Below are 22,781 nucleotides of genomic sequence, written 5' to 3'. Positions count from 1 at the left end.
TTGGGAAAAAGATAACTAAAAATTAGAATGAAGTTGAATTGCGGTCTAAAACTGACTTAAGGAAAAGTTTTGGTAGCATTTCAATTTGAGTAACCATATGGAGGTGACATCGTAACTGGCAATCAGAGCAACTAACGGAGAAGAGGGACCCTGCAATGTAAAATCATTTCTTCGATTGATCTCATTTTTTTATTATTATCAACAAATTATTTACCAGTACAGCAGTACTGCTTCAATTCTTCACTGAAAATTCAATTAATATATTGCCATTTCTGTTCCTTACACGTTTTCTTTACATTATATGCTGCTGGGGGAATGATTGATCGGGTTTTAGATGCTTTTACAGACGTTACTTCATCAATGGTGGTGATCTGAGAAGCCCTTGTCGGGTACAATCGCTTTCTCTATGTGAAATATGTGTATACGTGTTGGTTGATGCGAATGATTGTTGGTGAAGCAGAGCAGATCCAGGGCTTGAAGTTTTACGTGTTTGTTCTTATTTTTACTCATTTCCCTCTTTGTGATGTTGATATTGTTCGAGGGTTATACATTTTGAATTGTTGTGCAATTTTCTGCGGCAGAGCTGTATTTGGTGATTTACATAAAAATAAATCAGCGAGGCCAAGCCAGTACGACTGTGAATGCGTTAGAAAGAATAGTTACTGGATGACCAAAAGAGAAAGAATCTGAGAGAGGAAGAAAAGGCCCCTTAACTTGGCAATTTTATCCTACTACTTAACCGACTCCAGAGTTTAGTTGTTAACTAGTTATGAAGGAGAATGAATAATAACCTTCATGGAGTTGTGCACTAGTTCAAGTAATTGAATGTCCACGTCCACATATTTGGCTTATTGAGGTAAATGGATGTTTGTTGTATTGCGTTCAGTTTATCGTTTTTGGGAAGCATGAACTTATGGAAAAAATAAATTGTGTACTTGATGAGTAGATAGCAAAAATGGGCGAAGGCCAGCAGTATCAGCTAGGGACGATTGGAGCACTGAGCCTCTCTGTGGTTTCTTCGGTGTCAATTGTAATTTGCAACAAGGCGCTCATTAGCACTCTTGGCTTCACTTTCGGTGAGAACTTTTTTTGACTTAATCCATCAACTTGATGTTAAGAAGAGTAATATTGTGCTATTATGCCTGTTGTGTTTTTCCTGCCTCAACCATGCTAGTTTGGATGTTTGCCTTCTTAAACTTTGTGTTCTGGGAAAATTCTGGTCTTGTACATTTCTTACTCACTGTTCAATTCATGGTGGTACACAAGCCATATAGTGCATAGGGTTTGGTGAAAATTGTGTTGTGCTGTATTTTTATGAGAGGATCTAGTCAATAATGGGTGGTATATTGACATCAAAATGTTCTAGTTTCCAGCTTTGCATTCTAGATTTTCTGTGTTCAGTTGATTCGAATAAGGGCCACTTGAATTCAAACAAAGGTAATATCCTAAATGGGGTGAAATTTTTGTCGTGATGAAGTTGAAGTTGATGGCTTTAGACATGTCTTCAGGGAATATGGAGTCCTTTTGAGATGATGCGTTATATATGACCTATTTCTGAAAAATGATGTTAATCGCTAACTGCTGCTTCTTTAAATGCAAAAAATTGTATAGTTGATTCTGTCCTATATATCATGCAGTACTAGTCGGCAGCTTTTCTGGTGTTGTGAATCTTTACTGTCTTTCCTCGTTTATTTTGAAGACCATGACATTTTCTTTACAATCGGAGCTTCTGCAAATTATGAAGGGGAATCTAGCATTTAACCCAAGAAATCAAAGGGGGGTAGTGAGTGCACAATGGATCTTGTTTTTGTCCAACAAGAAAACTTCTGAGGCAGTCCAAGCTGCAAGCAGTTACTTGGTGTTGGATTTTGATTTGGGAGATTGTTGTCTATTACTGGGCACCACAAAATAAATTTTCCATGAGAAACAGGATTCTTTTTTTATTATTTTAAAGAACAGCGCGACAAACTCTGTAAAGTTCTTGTGGGCTTCTGTCTAGAGAATCCTACTGAAATCTGAAAATCAAACTGGCGATGCTGATTGAAGAATTTTACTAAATATGTATTGGACATTTCTTTCTTACCATGATCTCTTCTTACCTGGCATTTTCCTTTTCTGATGGGATGTTTCTGTACACTTTCTCTGAAGTGAAAGTTTTTCCTGCATTATTTGTTACCCCTCTGGTGGATGGAGAGAGAAAGGTGATGTAGTCATTTGATTTCCTATTATCACTTAGAACCGTGTGAGGAAACTGGACCCATACTCTTTTCTTTTGGGGCTTGCTTTCTCAGCATTACTTTCTAACACCTGCTCATCCCAGGATTCTTTAGAGCTGTGACTTTCTCTGTTCTAGTCTGTATATTGGGCTTGTACATCTCTTTTTGGTGCATTTTCCGGTTATCCTTTTACAATTAGTTCAGTCATAACTTTGAATGGTGTTCATCCAGTTTCGTCTTTGATGATGTTGGGACTTCCATGGACCAAGTCTTCTTTTACAGCAAGTCTTTACGCTGTACATTTCAATAACTTTTGGTATCTAAACAAGCTTATTTGTATTTCTAGTCAATATTTTTTAAATAGATATATCATTCTACAACCGAAAATTATCATTATTTATTTTTCGCATTGAATATAACAAAGCTCCTGCAAATGCTTTGTTTACTTAATTATTAACCAAAGCTTGCTTGATATCAGTAAAGAGTTGTATATACCAAAGCTCGCATGACTTGCATATTTGTATGTATGAATTCTTTTTCCCCATTATATAGCCTTTTGGTCATTAACTTTGGTTTTCTCCCCTCATTTTACTTCTCAGCTACAACCCTAACTAGCTGGCATCTTCTTGTCACGTTTTGTTCTCTTCATATTGCTTTATGGATGAAATGGTTTGAGCACAAGCCTTTTGATCCAAGAGCTGTCATGGGATTTGGAATTTTGAACGGAACATCGATTGGACTACTAAATCTTAGCCTGGGTTTCAACTCTGTTGGTTTCTATCAGGTAAAATTTCTCTTACCCTGCTGTTATCTATGCTTCGCATGTAACTAGAAAAAAATAGCTTTATTCTTTTATGCTTTTCTATAGATAAAAGAATTATCTTACAAGATTAGTGTTTCATGGAGTAGATGTAATTAGGCAATACTACTAAATGACCGTTGTATCCCGTCAAGCCTTAAGGATACATTGCTCAAAAATCTTCCACTAGTAAAGATTAGAACCGTGGCATATAGGGGTTCATTCAGTTTAGAGAATCAGATAGGGCAAGCCCTGTCAACTTTAGAGATAAGACCAACGGTCTACTGCACTTACATGAAACAGAATAGCCTGAATAACTCTAGTAAAATAGGTCTCAATTTTCAGCTTTCAGTTTTCTCACAATAGTTGCTTATGGGAAGAATATGTCAGAATATATCTTGATATCTTGTCGGTGAAGTCCGTGGTGCCTTTAGTTTCCATTTTGCGGTGGTATAATTACACTGAGTATTCTGCTATAGGTAAAAAGATCTAAAACATTGACCTGTAATTAGTGCTATAGCGCTCTCTTTCTGATCTAGTTCATTCTGCAGTATTACTACTTTGCTGTTATTTCATTAGAATGACGGTCTCCAAATGTTCATCTCTCGGTGTATGCATTGCAGATGACAAAATTGGCAATTATCCCCTGCACTGTCCTTCTGGAGATTCTGTTTTTCAGGAGGATATTCAGGTCAGATCTGTACATCAGTCGCTCCAGATTTGTTTAGTTTTTATTCTGCTATCAGTATAATTTAGTCTAGCATGAGGATTGTATGCCCTCAGTTTTACTGCCTATATTTTTCTCGATTGATCCATTGCATTTTTATATGTTTTGTGAGAAGCATGTGTATTTTATCAATAAAAACATGGGAACCAGTCCTATCTGGAAACTGCCATGCTTCGCTTTCTCCTTATTAGAGTAAACTTTTGAAATTTTCTTCTTGCATGATGGGAATCTTTGGTTGAAGTCCGTGATGTAAGCTGGCTGCTGGATTCTTTGGAGCCACAGTGGCTCCATGCAAAATGACCATCAGACTATAACACTGTCATAGAGAGCGCAAGCATCCAAAGGACAAATAGAGAGTTCGCTCTCTGGGAGCTCTGGATGTTAAACAGACGCCTGCACAACTACAGCAAAGTAGAAATGTGCTTACAGAAAAAAAGAACTAAGAAAAGAATAACTATATTATCTTGCTTACAGATGAAAAATTCAGCTCTAGTAACTCCAGATTTTCGTTCTCTTTTGGCCTAGAATTGTTATTGGAACTTTTGAGCGGTTTCTTTACCATTATGCTCTTCATACTTTTGTTCATTATTAGGCAACAAATCTGATTTAAAACTTTGTTGACTGCGGTTTGCAGTAGGAATGTCCAGCTGTCACTCACTGTCCTTCTCTTGGGTGTTGGAATTGCAACAGTGACTGATCTGCAGCTCAATGTCCTGGGTTCCATCTTATCTCTGCTTGCTGTTGTTTCAACTTGTGTTGCACAGATTGTATCCTCTGCTACTTTATAGTACTTATTTCTTTTGCTGCCCCAAGAGTGCCTTTGAGAAACAATCATGTTACCATGTGGAGAGAAAACTGTTTTCTCGAAAAATAGACTAACCTGGAGAATAATATTTTTCATGTGGCTCACTGAAATTTACAGCAGTTCCCTTTTTCATTTGTCTAGCTTGGCAATATTCTGGATCAAACTATTATTTTCCATTTTGGCTTTGCTAAAACTTTCTACACTTTTGATTTTTCATGAGCCCTCTGATCAATTTGGGGATCTTAACTGCGAATACCATTAGATGACAAATACCATCCAGAAAAAGTTCAAGGTTTCATCAACACAACTTCTGTACCAATCTAGTCCCTATCAGGCTATCACTTTATTCGTGACTGGACCATTTGTAGATGGACTTTTGACGAATCAGAATGTATTTGCTTTTAACTACACTCCTCAAGTGCTGGTAAGGAATTAAACTCCTTCACTGCAGCTGATAGCTAACATGCATGATTCACTTTTGTGCGTTTTCTGTGACAGGCTTTCATTATCCTATCCTGCTTAATATCAGTTGCTGTGAACTTTAGTACCTTTTTGGTAATTGGAAAGACATCACCAGTTACCTATCAGGTCCTGGGGCATTTAAAGACGTGCCTTGTTTTAGCATTCGGATATGTTCTTCTACGAGACCCCTTTAGTTGGCGGAACATTTTAGGGATCTTGATTGCTATGGTAGGGATGGTACTGTACTCATATTATTGCACTGCCGAAAGCCAGCAAAAGGCCACCAGTGCTGAAGCAACACAATTATCCCAGGTGCTTAACATTTTATTCTTTCTGTTACTATCCCCTTTTAATATATGAGAAGTTCCATCAGATTTGAGAAAATTGATGTGCTAATTCTCTCTTTTCATGTTTGAAGACCACGGAAAGTGAAACTGATCCTCTGTTAAGCGTTGAAAATGGAGGTGGTATTATAACTGATGATGGTGTTAGACGAGCTCCGGGATGGAATTTGAACAAGGACCCGCACGCATAGAACATTCATGGTGTACGTATTTTACTTGGATGGTACTGTTTCAAACTTCCTGTGATGAAGATGTCACTGCAAGGGATGCCATACTTTGTGGATTACGAGTTCCGCGTTTCAATAGATTGAACTTCATTCACTAGTACTTGAGCGAAATGTGTCCTTGCGATGAAACAGCTTTGTTATACTAGGTTTGCCACATAGAACTGAGAATATTGATAATAGATTCGTTCTTGTAAAACAAACGTTTCAGCTCTCATATCAATATGCTCTATGAAATTGAAAAATTAGACAAGTTGTTCTTGGAATCGCTATTTGCAGTTGTGGAATTTCGGTCTTGACTCCTACCTAATTTCTTTTGTCAGCACTTGATATTACAATCAATCAATTTCTACATTTCAGGAAATTAACTCATGTTATTAGTCAATTGATGATTATATAAAAAATATACAGCGAGGTTAAGGGAGCCAATGACTACACATACGCATCAGTGCTGATGAATAGAACATTTATTGGTGAAGAACCATGTAGATATCCAATAGAGTTGTTCACATAACAACAACTCAAAGTTTGACATATTAATGAGAAAGAGTTCTTCACAGTCTGAAAGTCGTATAAAAAATGGCATTTGTTCTTACTAGCCAAAATTTACTTTGAAAGTTGATAATACGAATGTTAAAGCTTTCCTTAAAAATAAACTTGAATAAAAAACTAAGAAAGCTCAGATTATTAGATGACGGGCTGAATGTCAATATTATTGTTATAATATTGTTACTATAAAATTTTATAAAAATATTCTTGCAGATTTTTTAACAAGAGATTGAAATATTTGAAGCAAACTCCATCATTGTAAGGCTCAAGCATCTTAGGAAAAACCTTGAGCATCTGGATAAATAATTTGGACAGCTGACGGCGAAAGCCCAAATAGCTTGCCAAGTCCAACAAGCAAATATTGACACTGTCCAGATCACCATGAGTAGTACCAAACTGACCTCGAGCTCGTTATGAAACGACTTAATGGAACCAAATCGAAAGGCATCGCCTTCAGTGATGTCCTAGAATTAAGAGACCAGGGCTTCAAACCTGTAGTTAGAAAACAAAGCTCTAAACATGTAGCAGTAGATTCAAATACTACTTGTACGAAACCATTGCCAGCTCTGGCGAAGAGGCAACAATTAAATTACTAGAAGTGCAAACTCTTGATAATTTAAGTCAACCTAATCCCTTTAGGGTTAAAGAGGGGGAGAATAATCATAGGCCGATGACAGAAACCTTTAAGGTTAATACTGGTGATTCTATATCTTCTTTCTGCTTGGAGGTATACCAAAGGATGTGGAAAAAAGAGTCAACCCCACCAAAATTGTAGTAGACGCATCCAAAAAATATAACCGAATCTGGATGCTCAAAGGGTCAAAATCAGAAAAGGTCCAAGAATGATATGATTTTAGAGCACAATCTTCGGTTCATACTATGTCACCAGGATTTCTGGAGATCTCAAAACTTCCGAAACCAATTGGTTGGGCAATGTATGATGCATGGCAAAATATTCCATATTTAAAGCAAGGAGATATTTTGGAGCTAAAGTTCATTTCAGCAGCTCCAGAGATCGTGGAAAAATGGTCTCATCTAGCATTTTATTTTATTAAGTTACAGAGACCTGACATGATAACCTTTAACAAAGTCAAGACTGCCATAGGAGAAGCTCCCCTAGTATCATCCTTTAGCGAAGATGAAATATCTACCAAAAGAGCTTGGGGATTCTCGACATATCTCACTAAAATGGACAAAGTCAAGTATCTACTTAAAATATTTTCAAATAAATTAAATGGATAATTCCTCTTAAACTCCATGATAGGGAAGAGCACCGAGTTTGAGTTTGTAAAAACCTATTCAAGAAGAAAAAAAAATGCTTGTTTGGGAGAATAAGTTACCTGCAATGGAGGCTACTAAGAAGAAGGCATACAACATGATGCATGTGGGGTAATGACATAACTACATATGCCCTTGTTGTGAAAAATAAGAAAAACCTTTGTTCAGGATGAAAATTCAAGTAACCCAAAAGAAACTCGAACTAAAGCCAGAAAAGGGTAAAAGAAAGAATTTTTACAGAATGAGATAAAAACCTCAAAATGTAAAAAATCAAAAGGAGGACTGTTGGTAGAAGATGACAAGGAAGTCAACAGTTGGAAAAGTAAAAGATACCAACTGGCAAGCACATGGCCAACAAGCTATAATGACCACAACTGAAAACTGGAAAGTCAGAATAGGTGATAAACACAGTGAAGTCATCTAAAACAAGTTTGAGGTCCGTGGGCTATTATAAGTTAAGAGCTTGGAAGTAGATCGGGGATCATTGAAAAACTTTCGCTAACTTTTCAACACGTAATATTTTGAGTCTTTTAAGTTTTAAATGTTAGTAATTTTAGTTGATGGGGATTTTCCCCACGAGTGTAGTCCTCTTTTCTATGAGAACCTAAACAGTTGTCTCCTCCTATAGAAAAAAAAATATTTATATAATATTTCAACTAATTTCTTCAATAAATTCAAGGCTTCTATTCAACTTGTTCGTCCAAAATCTTGTTAAGTCTCTATTTAGGAGTATTTTTAAGATAGAAAACGGAAAAAGGGTTATGTTGTTTGTTGCTAAAGGAGTCAAGTGCATGTGAAACATCTGTTGCGGCAGTTTGGTTGGGGGAAGTCCGTAAAATGAGGACTTGAAATACCCGGACAAAGCTATCAAACGAGATATGAAGGCTTAATTCTATTCCGGAAGCATGTTTGACCTAATTTTGTGCATATGGGTCTTTTATTCATCAGAAGAGCAAAATGATTTGGCTACAACACTAATAGTGTTAAAATTTTAGAAATTTTTGGACTATAAGTGTCGATCACATAAAGTAGAGAACTCAAAAAGAGAATAACTCTATTTAATGGGACAAAAAATGTAACTAAATCCTATATAAATTTATTTTTGATGCATTTGAATCCAAAATTTCTCTCTAAAAAACAACCCAACCCCTCCCCCTCTTAATGCAAAAAGTTAACTAAAAACTTTGTTGTCATTAAAAGAAATATCACTTGTATAGACATGAGTCGAAGTTATTCAAATGAAATGGGCCACGTTCCTTACATGGGAGATTTTCATTAGTTTCTAGCGGAGATTTAACGGCACGGGCTGAATCCATTTGACGGTAAGGGACTAAAACTATAACTCTTGAAACAAGAGCAGCAAAAAACGTTTTAGTGGTATTTTGGAGGGACCAAAATGTATTTTTCCCTTAGTATTAGTTTATCTTTTACTTATATTATTTGTATGAAAACTTTCATAAAATTTATTTTTTATCCTTTTGTTTTAGTTTTAATTTTAAATATTAAAATTATCTCATTAATTAACTTATTTTTCTAGATACCTAATTAAAGAAACATTTTTCTTCGAGTACCTAAAATTAATTTAAGTTTTTTCCCTCTCAAATCAATGTTGGTTTTTTGAAGGGATAATTACACTTCTCTCCTTTAAGATTTGATGTAATTATATGTAAACTCTCTATAATTTGAAAAATTACATCTAGCATCTCTAAAGTTTGTTTCCGTCTAACAAATAATTAGTCAAAAAAATTTATATTTACCCTCAATTAACTTATTACTAACTTATAGTAGGTCAATAAATCTTTTTATGACCAAATTACCCCCACACGTCTTCATCCATTAGTGCATGTGATAAGGTATATTTTTCACCATTATAATGATAGTTCAGTATGATAAAAAAATATTTGACCTGCAATAAGTCAGTAATAAGTTAATTAAGGATGAACATAATTTTTTTTAATTATTTTGTTAATATTAATAGATTCAATGAATTTTAAATAACGGGGACTTATTTATTAAACAAAAGTAAACATCAGAGATGTTAGGTGTAATTTTTAAAATTTCAAAAAATTTACATGTAATTACACTATACTTCAAGGGAGGAGAGTGTAAATATCACTTTTAAAAACAAAACAAAACCAAAACAAACTATTGAGCCCAAACTTGAAAATTCTCCATGGGTCAAATTAGATGGACCGAAACCGAGCTGGGTATTTGTGGCCCAATAGAGCGTAGGGTTTCAAGACCCTATATATATAAATTATTTCTGCCATTCAATTCTCACCGATTACTAAACCCTAGAGCATTCGTTGCTGTGGCTGAGCGCCTCCACTTGCAAAGAGCTGAATCAATCAACCGAGAATGGTAAAAATTTCTCCCGAGTTCTGTTGAAAAATTAGTTTGTAGTTGTTGTTTCGGTGATGAATTCTATTGTTGAATCTTTGTAGACGTTCAAGAGAAGGAACGGAGGGCGCAACAAGCATGGCCGCGGCCATGTCAATTTCATCCGCTGCTCCAACTGTGGAAAATGCTGCCCTAAGGTTTCTTCTTCTTTAAATTTCCATTACAATTCTGAATTTTTCTTCGTCTTGGATGTTATGTGCGTGGTGCTTTACGCAAGCGGATTCTGGTAATGGTTCGGGCTTGATTGGTAATTGGTGGCGTATTTCTTTTAGGGTTTTATCTTTTCCGGTGGGTGAAGAAGCATCCCATCAGTTCATGTTGTCTCTTCAGTGGCAGTTAGTTTGTAGCCTATAAAATTTTTGGGTTGTTTTGATCCGATGAATGTGTTTCATTGATTTAGTAGATGCTTATAGAGGGAGTAATTGTTTGGGAAGCAAATTTCATTTGTTGATTGTGGGATTTAAAACTCATCTAAACAAAGGGCGACTCTACTAGGAAATAACTGCTGATCACATTATTGGTATTGATGGAAAACAATATCTCTGCTGTTCCGTATGAGCTGGTCTTGTTGTCTTGGAAACTTTTGTGGATCTCGAGTTGGAGGATTCATTGTGAATGAATAAATTATCATGATTCAAATTTGCCCTCTGATTTCAGTGCTGCTGGATTTTACTAGACTGGGTGTCCTTTTGGTTTTCAAATAATATCTGGTACCTTATAATATCCAAAAAATGTTCTTACAAGAACTTGTGAGATGTTTTGAAATAATCTTATCATTTTGGGACATCATTAGATTCTGCCTTTATTGTGTATACACATGAAAGTTATGAGTATCCATATGCATTGTGCATTACATGGATGGATAATGAAATTTAAGTTTCTCACGGTCAAAGAATGATTTACCAGTATAAGTCTGAATTCCCTTAAATGCATTGAGGATCTGGCCATGTAAAGCTTTCTCATAATTCCTGTGGGATTAAGTTCTGTCTAATGGTAATTATAGTTGAATTTGACAAAACAGTGGAATGGTTTATTGATAGGACAAAGCCATCAAGAGGTTTTTGGTGAGGAACATAGTTGAGCAAGCTGCTGTAAGGGATGTCCAGGAAGCCTGTGCTTTTGATAGTAAGCATTTCTGTGTCCTTGAGTGATATTTATGTTTCATCAATCTTCAAATCCTATTATTTCTTGTTTAGAATACATTGAGAATAGAAGGTCGATGATCTAATTTATGCTTTTGTACCAAAACAGCATATACCCTTCCTAAGCTGTACGTGAAGATGCAATACTGTGTTTCATGTGCCATTCACTCTAAAGTGGTGAGGGTTCGCTCTCGTACTGATAGGAGGATTCGTGAGCCACCACAGCGCTTCAGACGTCCAAGGGTTGGTTTCCCTTAGTGCTTATTAGTTGCTTTTTTCAAGTTTTATGTGTTATGCTTTCATGTGTATTTTGTGTTGTACATGAGTTGCCTTCTCTGGATACAATTTGTTGAGAGCATATGCTGTACTTGGTATCCTTCGTTCCCTCCCTCTCCCAAGTCCAACACAATCAAAGTTTTCCTTTAGCAGGAATTCTGAGATTTATTGGATTCTTGAAATTAAGTAAAAAGGACCAAAGAGAAGCGGACAGCCTCGGAAATACATTGTTGATGATATGTTTTGCTCTTTTTGAATCAGCTGCACAAGTGCTTCTGTTTTGCTCTTTTTCAATCAGCTGCACAAGTGCTTCTGTTTTGCTCTTTTTCAATCAGCTGCAAATCTATTTCTATTCAATCAACTGCAGAAATATTTCTATAACTAGCTTTCAATCTCGTATCAGAAAATTGTTTCTGGTGTACTTAAACCATTCTTTTTACTAGCATTCAGTGACTTCCATATAATGGACTCGCCAATTTTTTTAAACTTAATTATCCTTATTTGCAGTGAATGATAGAGACATTCTAATCTGTGAAGCATTTATGCTTTTTTTCCCTGAATTTACTGCCTTTACCTTCCCTATCTACAGGATGATCTGCCAAAGCCAGGCCAACCTCCACGTGTCGGTGGACCACCTGCTGCTGCTCGGGCTTAATACTTTCCTTGAACATCTGCTGCTAGGCTCGTTCAACATTATGCAATTTATGAGATCATGGTTTTCACCGATTTTGTTTTTTAGTTGTCTGACATAGAACCATGCAAATGCAGTTTGATGTGCAACAACTTCTTGAATTCAGTAAAACTGAGTTTCTTTTTCTACGGTATTCTCACGCATTCGGCACTGGCATATCAAATCATTAGTTGCATTACCAGTGAGAATGTGATCTAAGAGTTGCCATGTTTCCATTCTATTGGGTTCTCTATGATGCCCATGCCTCGGAGTACCTTCGCTCCCTTTAGCATTCAATATACATTTAATAGATCAATTTGAAATGATAAAAAAAAATTAAAAAAATGTAGATTAGTGAAAATATGAAGAACTCAGAGTTGATAAGAGGATTAACATCAATTGAACTGCTTTGTTGATTCAGCCCAGTTTATTTAGCATTTGTAGAAGGTGGTCTAATAATTTCATTTGGCCATCAGTTTGGTGGGATTTGTGATGTTTGAGGAGAATCATGGTGTAAGTGAAGAGAAATGGGTGTATATGGGTAAATATAATCTGAGATGATAGTATAGAAGGGGTTATCCTTCAGATTTGAGATGGAGGATGATGGAAATTTGCATGCATTCGGTCTCGGTTCCAACCGTGTCGCAGTCAGTAGGACAACAGGAGTCGGGTTGTACATCAAGAGTCAATTTTTTTGACAAGACTGCACTTTGAAAGTCGAGTTCGATTTTGTATTAGTGACAGCGTGCTATATTATCATGAAACAACCACCATCATCATCACTAGTTGTTGGAGCATGTTGAATGTTTGCACCAAATGTGAATTTTCATCAATTTTAGGTAAATGTATATACGAAAGATAAGAACAATAAATAAATAATTGATTACAATGATGTCAGTCATTTAAGAAATTGATAGTATAAAATAAATTTGGATAAAATATGAAATTAAAAGTTTAGTTATAATTAAAGAAAGTTTTATAAAGAAAAATGGAAGCATAGATAATATTAACAAACATGTTAAAGTTGAAAAGTACATATAATAGTATGCTCAAAAGTATGGATTTGAGTTTGATGGAGCAATCCCTTAGGAGACAACCGATTTTGGGTAGGGGTGATTATAATGCGATTTGGTTTTTCAGAGCTATTTTTAAATTGAATTGTTATTAATAATTTTTTAAATTATTATTTTTGAAATCTAAATAAAAAAGGGATTTCGTGTGGTTGTGTGTTTGAAGATAAATCATAAAAAAAGATTTGATTCAGTTTGGTTCAGACAGTTTTAATTTGTTTAATCACCCTAATTAAGTTAAAACTTATTCTCTCTTGATTGAATTTAAATCATAAATCACAATTTTTTTTTATCACCCTAATTAGTCAATTTGGACCCATTGCCATCCCTAGACTTTGAACAACTCATTTTTTTTAATAACATTAATGATTACTCCTCTAATTCATTCAGATTCAAATACAAAATCAAGACTTCGATATTTTTATATCATAAAATTCAAAATAAACAAGATAAGACACTACACCCATATCTATAGTCAATTTTTGGAACTCTAGCCTAGCCCAATCGGTCAAACCGTCTGAACCTTCGTTCGGTTAATAAAATGGGCTGGTTAAGAAAAAAAACCTGATAGGTATATTTAAACAAAAGAAAAAATCGCTCAACCCAGTTGATTGATAGGTAACCTGCCCAATATTGGGTCAAGCGATTCAGACAATTTGTTTTATTATAATTTACCTTTTTTTACTGGTTAGAATTAGAGTGAGAAGAAAATTAAATGCTAGCTGAATATTTGTACCTTTTAATTAGTAAATAAGGGTAAGAAATGTACTATACAGGTCAAAATGTGAAAGCTAATTGCAAATAGCGCAATTGAAGAGCACAACAAGGTAGGGGGGTTAAATGCTTCTTTTTTAAAATGTTAAAGGTGCCTTTTTTTATATTGTTCTAGTTTACAAAAGGTTTGTGTCAATTTCAATTTTTATAGACAGATAGAATTGGATTGGACCCATTGATAACAATTATTTATAGGGATAATTACAATTCTCGGAGATGAGATTTGGTATAATTATATGTAGATTTTTTATAGTTTGAAAATTTATATTTAGCACCCTTAAAGTTTGCTTTCGTCTAATAAATAAGTTTTTTTGTTAGTCTAAATTCACCTAATTTACTGATAATTAACAAAAAAATTAGAATAAAATATATATTTACCTTCAATTGACTTATTATTGACTTATAGTAGATTAAATAAATCTTTTTATGATCAAATAACCCTCATACATCTTCACGTATTAATATATATGAGGAGGTATATCTTCTCCATTATAAGGATAAGTTTGAAAAAAATTGTTCGACTTATAATAAGTCAGTTTTAAGTCAGTCGAAAGTAAATATCAATTTTTATTCAATTTTTTTTGTTAATATCAATAAATTCAGTGAATTTTGACTAATGGAGAGACTTATTTGTTCAATAGAAGCAAACCTCGGGGGTGTTAGATATAATTTTCTAAATAAAGGGTGTACGTATAATTACACCAAATCTTAGGGGAGGAAAGTGTAATTATCTCTTTTTTTATATATTTGTCTTCAGTTGAATGATGTTATTTAATACTTGAAACACTAAAAAACCGAGAGAGAGAAGATTAAAAAAAAAGATTAAGTGATGATTATAATATCATCACAAATTATAAATATTTAGTGACAGCAATTTTCATTTTGTCACAATAATGATTAATTCATGGTTTAGATGATGATTATGAATTTACAAAAATGATTATTAGTAAGAATTAGTGACAGAAATTTGTCCATTGTCGATAAAGACAACTACTAACAAAATATACAGTGACGATATAGTTAAAGTAATTATTATTAATATCACTATAAATGTGTAACTAATTATTCATAGTGACAACTATATGTATAATTTCTATCACCAATAATTATGTATAAAATGTCAGATCAAAATTATTGTCATTAGATATATATTTTTAGTACCAACTTTAAAATTATTATTTAATATTTTATCACTAATATTACATTTTATTATAGCCGAAATATGACTTTAGATTCTTAAAAACTTTAAATAAAAATCTTACATTATGTTCGATTTTATTTTTGGAGTGTTTTGTTTTGTGTTTTGGAGATAGAGAGTGAAAAATAGAGATAAATAAGTGTGTGTTGGAGATAGAGTGTATGCTTGAATTTATTTTTAGAGGTAATTTAAAATATTTTAAAATAAGTGGTATATATTTATTGTCAGGATTCTGGAGACAAAAGTCATTGTTCATTGTCAAATCATGTCTCTTTTATATATTATATATATATATATAAATATTATATGTTTAATATTGTATTTTTTAGAGACAAAAATTACTGTTCATTGTCAAATTATTATTTTTATATTATATTTATATATAAGTGTGTATATATATATTATATATAGAAAGTTTTAAAATAAAAAAACACACAAACAAGGTGTGAAAACAAAGAGGTAAACATTAGGTATGTTTTATCTTGTTTCGAAGATTGTCCAAAAATGAAACCAAACATAATAGTAGTATCTTTGTCTACAAGAAGCAAGTTTGTGAGTTCCTCATATAACTTTAACTCATTCTTAAAGCCTTTGAATATTTTGTGTCACCTTTAATAATTGGGAAGCATTTGATTGGATTTGAATTAATTATATAGTAGAAACAATACATTTTCTATATAATAAATGTATAGTTTAAAAAAGTGATCAATCACATGATAAATGTATCACATTCAAAAGTAGCCCAATTTATTGAAAACACCTTGATAATATGCAGCTTATTAGTGCGTAGCTTCCTTAAGTGATCTTGGCATTTCAATTTTGCTTGGTTGAAGCAAACTTTATATTTATCACTTTAAGAGGAAATGATCTCAACAAGTATATATCTAGGATCTGACCTTTTTACTATGATCTACCTTATAGAAACACTTAAGATATACCTACCTACTTAAAATAATTCTCCAATTTCTAATAATTCTTTAATATTTCATTTCTATCGAAATACAAATCTTCATTATTCCTCTTTATTAATATACCATTTATTAAATAAATTTTCAGAATATTTCTATGAATTTTCTATCAATTTCTCGCTACTATACAATTTAATTAAACTATAATACATACAATTGCGTATTTGGTTAATAATTCCGATGAAATTGTATAAATTGGCTATAATAATATTCAAATCTAATGAATTTAATAATCTAACTAACCAAGGATATTATTTTTATATCTAATTTAATATTTAATTCGATACTATTTTAAATAGCCAAACTCGAAAAATATTCCGATTAAATAGTACATCACTTAGTATAATCAACATTTAATAAACGGACTAATTAAATAATATAATTATATTAATTTATAAAAATTAAATTATAATTCGTACCTCTATTTCTTCCTTTTCTTTCTTTTCCTTTCACCAAGATTGTGTGTGTGTATTAAAGAGAAAAAAAAAAAACGAAAGAAAAGGGGAGAGTGAGGCGGTGGGAGGTGGACCACAGCCCAATCTCAATTATTTCTCTACTCTTTATATATATATATATATATATATATATATGTATATATTGACATATATATCTTATTACTAATTTATATATAATAATAATATTATTATTATTTTATTTATTTAATTAAACTTTTCTCAAAATACTAAGTACGTCCTTCCTAATTTCTTAATTAATATAATTTACTCTCAAATATTATAACGAGCTTCAATTTAACCCATTCAACTTTTACTATATTCCAATTATGGAACATAATTCATTTACCAATTAACTAAATTTTATAAAGATTTACCAATTGATCCCCCAATTATATATTATAATTTTTGGGGCGTCACACATTATTTTACGACTCAGCGAATTTAGTCCCATAAATCAAATAAAATTTGCAATTTACGTCCTATTAAATCATTATGAGAACGGCCCGCTGAAAAATTACCAAGTTCAGTTCAAGTGGGAAGTCCAGTACACTAAGATTGGCCCAAGAAGGAGGCCTGGTACAAGGCCTGCCTTCCAAACCCATCCCCAGGGGAAGTGAGGCACCCTCAAGAAGCTGACTACTTGACCTAAAAAGACTACTTGCAGAACAAAAGTCCTCGCATAGAGAGAACTCTCCTCCAATCAAAGGCGTGCTGCTCAAGTCAAGGAAGAGATAAAATCGTATTTTATCCCAACTTTTCGTCTTCTCTCTCGAAAAGGCAGGTCACTCCAATTTCCTTCCAAGAGGGACTCATTTTCTATAAATACAGGCAACCCCCCTTCAAGAAGCGGAAAACTCATCCTCAAGTGGGACACCTTCCGTCTACTAAGAGGGACGTCTTCTTCAATCCTCCAACATGGAGGCCACCTTCCATCTATCAAAAAGGACACCTTCAGTCCATCAAGAAAACACGTTCCATCCACTAGGAAGGACACCTTCAATCCACCAAAGAGGTAAGTATTACATATATTACATATAATTATCAAAATATGAGTGATATTTTTGTCCAACCAAGAGGTAAGTACTACATATATTAATTTAAATGGATAAATATTACATAACGAATAGTTGATGAGGCAAAATATATTTTACCCAATTTTAAACAACTCAAATTGAAATGCCGTGAAAAGCGCTTCGCACGCCTCCAAAAGTCGGATGCGTCGGCTGTTCTCCGCCTTAATCAGAGGAGAAGGACAGGTGATTGGTGGAGGAGACATTTATTGATGCGCCTGGACAGAAGTACGAGGAGGTGTTGCAGTGAAGTTCATACACATCCTTTCACATTGTTCTTATCGAAATACACCTATTTAATTAATACCACAGTTAGATGTCTACTCGTGGGAGTGTTTGCAAAAGCGTTCAACTTTTTTGAAAATTGCAATAGAATCAAAAGTGGGTAATATTTGTAAAAAATATTGAAAAATGGATAAATATTGAATTAGATAGTATTTAGAGAAAAATCACTTTTAAAATAGATTTAATTGATTGAAAATTATTTTGACCTTTTGTGTTAAAAAGATACTATCTGTTGCTTATTATTTTATTTGTTGTTGGTCACTAATAATTATTTTTTTCACAAAAATAATAAAATTTCGATTAGTATATTTTATATATTTTTTTAAAAATATTAAAAATTAATTTAATAATGCTCCCACTAAGTAATATAATTATTTATTTACATAATAATTAAACTTGTATTACTGTAAAAAAAATTTATTAATTAACAAAATAATAATATGTGAACGAAATAATATAATGAGATGATATATCAAATAAAATATAATTAAAATAGTTAATATGTGAAAGTATAAATTTAATTATTGTTAAATTATTCAAATTATTTGAAAACTCCAATATCAACTTTAAATATATAATTTCAAAAATAAGTTAAAAACGATAAAATTGAATTAAGTTATTATAATAAGGATAAAATAGTAAAAAATAAAGTCGAACTTATTTTACAAAAAAGCCTAACTAGAAGTACCCCCATGATACTTCTAACTTTTAGCCTAAAAGCGTTTTTTTCAGTCGTTTGAAGAACAAAAATTAGGATTTCAAATACTTCAAAAGTGTTTTTTTAGAGCCAGAAGCTGAAAATTCGTTTGTAAATCGCTCGCAAACACTCCTTGTATTTCGTCCCCAAACTTTTTAATGAAAATGGTTTTCTATCTTTTTAAATTACAGTATAATGAATTCTCCTAAGATTCCACATAATTACAAATATTTTTTTGTTGTTTGAAAAATTATTAATACTTTTATCATATTTTATGAAATTATGTAATATTTAGACAGATATTTGAAAATGTCCACCAGCCTTATTTTTTATTTTATCTTTTAAAAAAATTGACGACGTAAAATTTTCTTCTAGTCCATACAAAACATTCAGAAAATTTTAAAAAATAAGTAGTTTATTTTCCATTCCACAGAAAAAAAGAATAAAAATCTAAAAAAGATAGACTAACAAAATAGATTAATTGTTAGACGGATGCTAGAATTATGAGGTATTGATAATTTTTAAAACGACGATGGGATATTTGTCGTTATATCAAATTTAGGGAGAGTTTATTCTAATTTATTTTTATTTTTTTTTAAGAATTAACAAAAAGATGAAACACTTCAGCCATCATTAGCATTAAACATTATCAATGATGTTATTTAATACTTAAAGACATATATAGTGACGGTTTTGTGATAACAATTATTATTAATATCACTTTAAATGTGTAATTAATTATTTACAGCGACAACTATACGCACAATTTCTATCATCAATAATTATATAGCGTCATAAAATCAAAATTATTGTCACTTAATATATATTTTTTATGACAACTCTAAAACTGTCGCTTGATATTTTGTCATTTACATTATATTTATCGTATCCAAAATATACCTTTGATTCTTAAAAACTTAAACAAAAAATATTAGGGGTAAACATCACTTTTGGTCCCTCAACTATGCCACTTATCCAGATTTAGTCCTTCATGTTTTTCCTCATCAGACTTAGTCCATCAAGTTTTTAAATTTCATCATTTTTTGTCCATTCCGTTTTCCAACGTTTAGTTTTAATAGATTTGGGGGGACCCCATTTCTGCTGCCGAAAGGGCTCAAAGTCGAGACCTTGTACAAAACATTGGGTGGCCTTACCACTCCATCAAGTGCACCACTTGATTACTTATTCTATATATCCTGATAACAAAAAGTAAAATAATATAAGTACCAAATAACGTTATAAATCACAACGCATAAAAGTACATTAAAAAAAGACATAAAAGCATATATAATTACATAAATGTGTCGTCATCAAATATATATAAATAATATCCAAAATATTTTGAACATCAGTGTTAAAACATTATTAAAAAATTATTCCATGACAACAAGAATATTTATTGTTTGTATTTTTTCTTCTCCTTATTTCCATTATCACTTATTTATTAGCTTTAAGTACGGATTCATTTAGCAAAATAAACAATTGGTGGAGCGGTGAGGCCGTCCACTAATTTATACAAGGTCTTGGGATTTTGACCCCTTTTGGCAGCATAAACAGTTTCCCCACCCCTCCCCTAAATCCGTTAAAACTAACGGTTAGATAATGGAATGGACCAAAAATGATGCAATTTATAAATTTGAGGGACTAAATTTGATGAGAAAGAAATATAAGGGATTAAATTTGAATAAATGACATAGTTGAAAAATCAAAAGTGATGTTTACCGAAAATATTAGTATCTTATTCTACTTGTAGCATGTCTACAAGAAGCCAATTTGTGATTTCCTCACATAATTTCTACTCATTCTTACAGCCTTTGAATATTTTGCGTCACGTCTCACATTGAAACTGTAAATTACAACAAGTTTTTTTGAAATTTATTATTAAAACAGAAGGTTAATTATGTTAAATCCCTTTTAAAAATGTGAAATTATACTTTTTTTTTAAAAAAAATTAAAATTATACTTACACCCTCTCTGAAAATTCACTATTTACACTTGTTCTCTTTTAATTAGGGTTTGGATGAAAATTGCCGACGTTAGCAACATACTACATAAATTTTTAATTTTACCCTTCATTCAACATTTTCAATAACTTTGTACTTATAAGAGGAAAAATGTAGTGATGTTAACCTCACTCTATATATGCATATTACACTTATCATTTTATAAGTACAAAAATGTACATAAGAATGTTAAATAAGGGGCAAAATTGAAAATCTATGTAATATTTTTGTTAACACCAACATTTCATCCAAACCCTAACAGAAAGCTTTTAGGTGTAAATATAGAAGTTTCAAAAAGAGTATAAGTGTAATTTCAAATTTTTTTGAATGAAAGTGTAATTTTACATTTTTAGAGGGAGTTTAAGTGTAATAAACCCTATTATAAATATTCTCTCATTACTTAAAAAATTACAAATACCCCTATAAAATTAATGATCATCTAACAAATATCCGTTCATAACAGCCTATTATAGAATATTTTTGTTAAAAAACTGTTAATTCTAAAAAAATATTTACAATTTTTAATTAATAAAAAATATTATAATAATGATAAATCTCAAAAGAGTCCCTCGTAATTTACCCAACTTTGCAGTAAACATGTGAGTAAGATATGGTCCAGGGAATGTGACACCATCTCCATGCGCTGTGCCACTATCTATACAAATTCTTAATAGGGGCACACTATATATGCGGGACAGGTCAAATACAGATCGATTGGGGGGCAAATATGAGGCCTGGTTTAATGATATTTGTCTGTGCTCTACATGAGCACATGACGACGTAAGAATTGCATTTTTCGTTCCATAAATTAAAGTGTATATATTTTATATTCTATTTTTTTATGTAATCTCGAAAGTAGTACAATATTTTTTTAAAAATTCTCATTTACGTCCTCTTTCTAACTTTCATTAGAAGTTCAATGGCAAAAGTTAGGGAAAGTAGTATTTTTCGTCTCATAACTTGATTCTTTTTACTTTCAGTTTTATTAGTTATGAGATTTTCTTTTTTGGCTTTGTAACTTTCAGAACGTAACACTTTTGGTTTCCTATTAGATATTTGACAGAAAAGGTCATACGACTGTAAAGTGCATGGGATCAAAATGCGATTTTTACAAAGTTATGAGCAGAAAAAAATGAGAATTTGATAACCAATAAGCCCAGAAGTATAAAAAAGTATAACGGCCACGAACTAAACACATGGCATTTTCCGTTAGAATACCTAACAGAAAGGTGTCTTTAAACCAAAAGTGCTATTTTAATGGAGTCAAAAGTAGAAAGAACCCAAATTACAGAATGAAAAGTATTATTTCCTTAAAAAAGACACGCCCAGATCACGTGGTTGCTAAATTTTTAACTTTGAGGGAAAGTTAACACGTAATTTACATATGATTGTTGTCAACTTTCTGAAAGAATTCGAAAGGATGATGTAGAACTGATTTCAAGATTCTTGTAAATAACAGGACTAAAAATATATATTTTTTATTGGATTAAAGGTAATTTTAGTCTCCTAACTTCCGGCAATTCTCATTTTAGTCCCATAACTTATTAGGGTTCCATTTTAATCCTCTATAGTTTAAAAAAACTCAATTTTGGTACACATTTGGTGGAAAATTTACCTCAATCATCGAAAAAAGTCACATGACCTTCAAACGACTTTCACAATAAAAATGAAACCCCCAATTTAAAAAGTCACGTGAAGGCCATGTGACTTTTTTCGGTAATTGAGGCAAATTTCCGACCAAATGTGTACCAAAATTGAGTTTTTTTTAAGTTATAGAGGATTAAATTGAAATCCTAGTAAGTTGGGGACTAAAATGAGAATTGCCTGAAGTTAGGGGATTAAAATGAGAATTGTCTGAAGCTATGGGACTAAATTGCCTCTAATCTTTTTTTATTTTGTGGGACGAAAAATATAATTTTAACGTATGGAAAGTCACATCCGAAAGTGGCCCAATTTTGTCTAACTTTGCTTAAATGAGAAGTCTACACTGAAAATGTAGAAAGCATTTGGGCACCGAAAAATTTGATTAAGACACGTAGTAGGTTTTTAGACTATTTCCACAGTGATCAATTGGAATTGTTTTCTTCTGGTTGCTAATAAAGAGCAGGCAGTGAATCTGTGGTGCTTAGTTCTTCATGTATGATGCTGATAGGAATGTTTATTGGGAAAAATGCAGTTCAATGATTGTAGGGGTACAACTTCTGGTCCTATTTAATTTTAAATTTGTAATTGAGAATTTTTATTCCAATAATAATACTATACTCATTTATGCTCGTTCCTGTACCCTGGTGGGCATGTTAATTCAACAATAATACTATGCAGTTTCACCCAATTACAGTTCTCCTCTACTGTCAGCCTCGACCTTGCAA

General features: G+C 32.4%; 2 protein-coding genes across 6 annotated transcripts; both read left to right on the top strand.

The window, feature by feature from the left end:
- On the top strand, positions 1 to 5,843 carry LOC105163861 (uncharacterized membrane protein At1g06890). 5 transcript variants are annotated; one of them, XM_011082359.2, is made up of 10 exons: positions 1 to 157; positions 347 to 389; positions 582 to 856; positions 947 to 1,076; positions 2,816 to 3,000; positions 3,639 to 3,706; positions 4,377 to 4,509; positions 4,810 to 4,971; positions 5,046 to 5,321; positions 5,428 to 5,843. In XM_011082359.2, the coding sequence occupies exons 4-10, from the start codon at positions 956 to 958 to the stop codon at positions 5,542 to 5,544; spliced, it is 1,062 nt and encodes a 353-aa protein (XP_011080661.1). In that variant the 5' UTR covers positions 1 to 157; positions 347 to 389; positions 582 to 856; positions 947 to 955; the 3' UTR covers positions 5,545 to 5,843. The 5 variants fall into 5 exon arrangements, with proteins under 5 accessions (XP_011080661.1, XP_011080659.1, XP_020550753.1 ...); XM_011082357.2 differs by having other exon boundaries at positions 347 to 488; XM_020695094.1 differs by having other exon boundaries at positions 46 to 157; positions 335 to 389.
- Positions 9,648 to 12,046, top strand: LOC105163860 (40S ribosomal protein S26-2-like). The gene is made up of 5 exons (XM_011082356.2): positions 9,648 to 9,765; positions 9,849 to 9,941; positions 10,845 to 10,929; positions 11,056 to 11,189; positions 11,812 to 12,046. The coding sequence occupies exons 1-5, from the start codon at positions 9,763 to 9,765 to the stop codon at positions 11,875 to 11,877; spliced, it is 381 nt and encodes a 126-aa protein (XP_011080658.1). The 5' UTR covers positions 9,648 to 9,762; the 3' UTR covers positions 11,878 to 12,046.

This window comes from Sesamum indicum, linkage group LG6 (assembly GCF_000512975.1).
Source record: "Sesamum indicum cultivar Zhongzhi No. 13 linkage group LG6, S_indicum_v1.0, whole genome shotgun sequence".
In the NCBI taxonomy this organism is placed as follows: domain Eukaryota; kingdom Viridiplantae; phylum Streptophyta; class Magnoliopsida; order Lamiales; family Pedaliaceae; genus Sesamum; species Sesamum indicum.
This window is presented reverse-complemented; position numbering and strand designations above follow the sequence as displayed.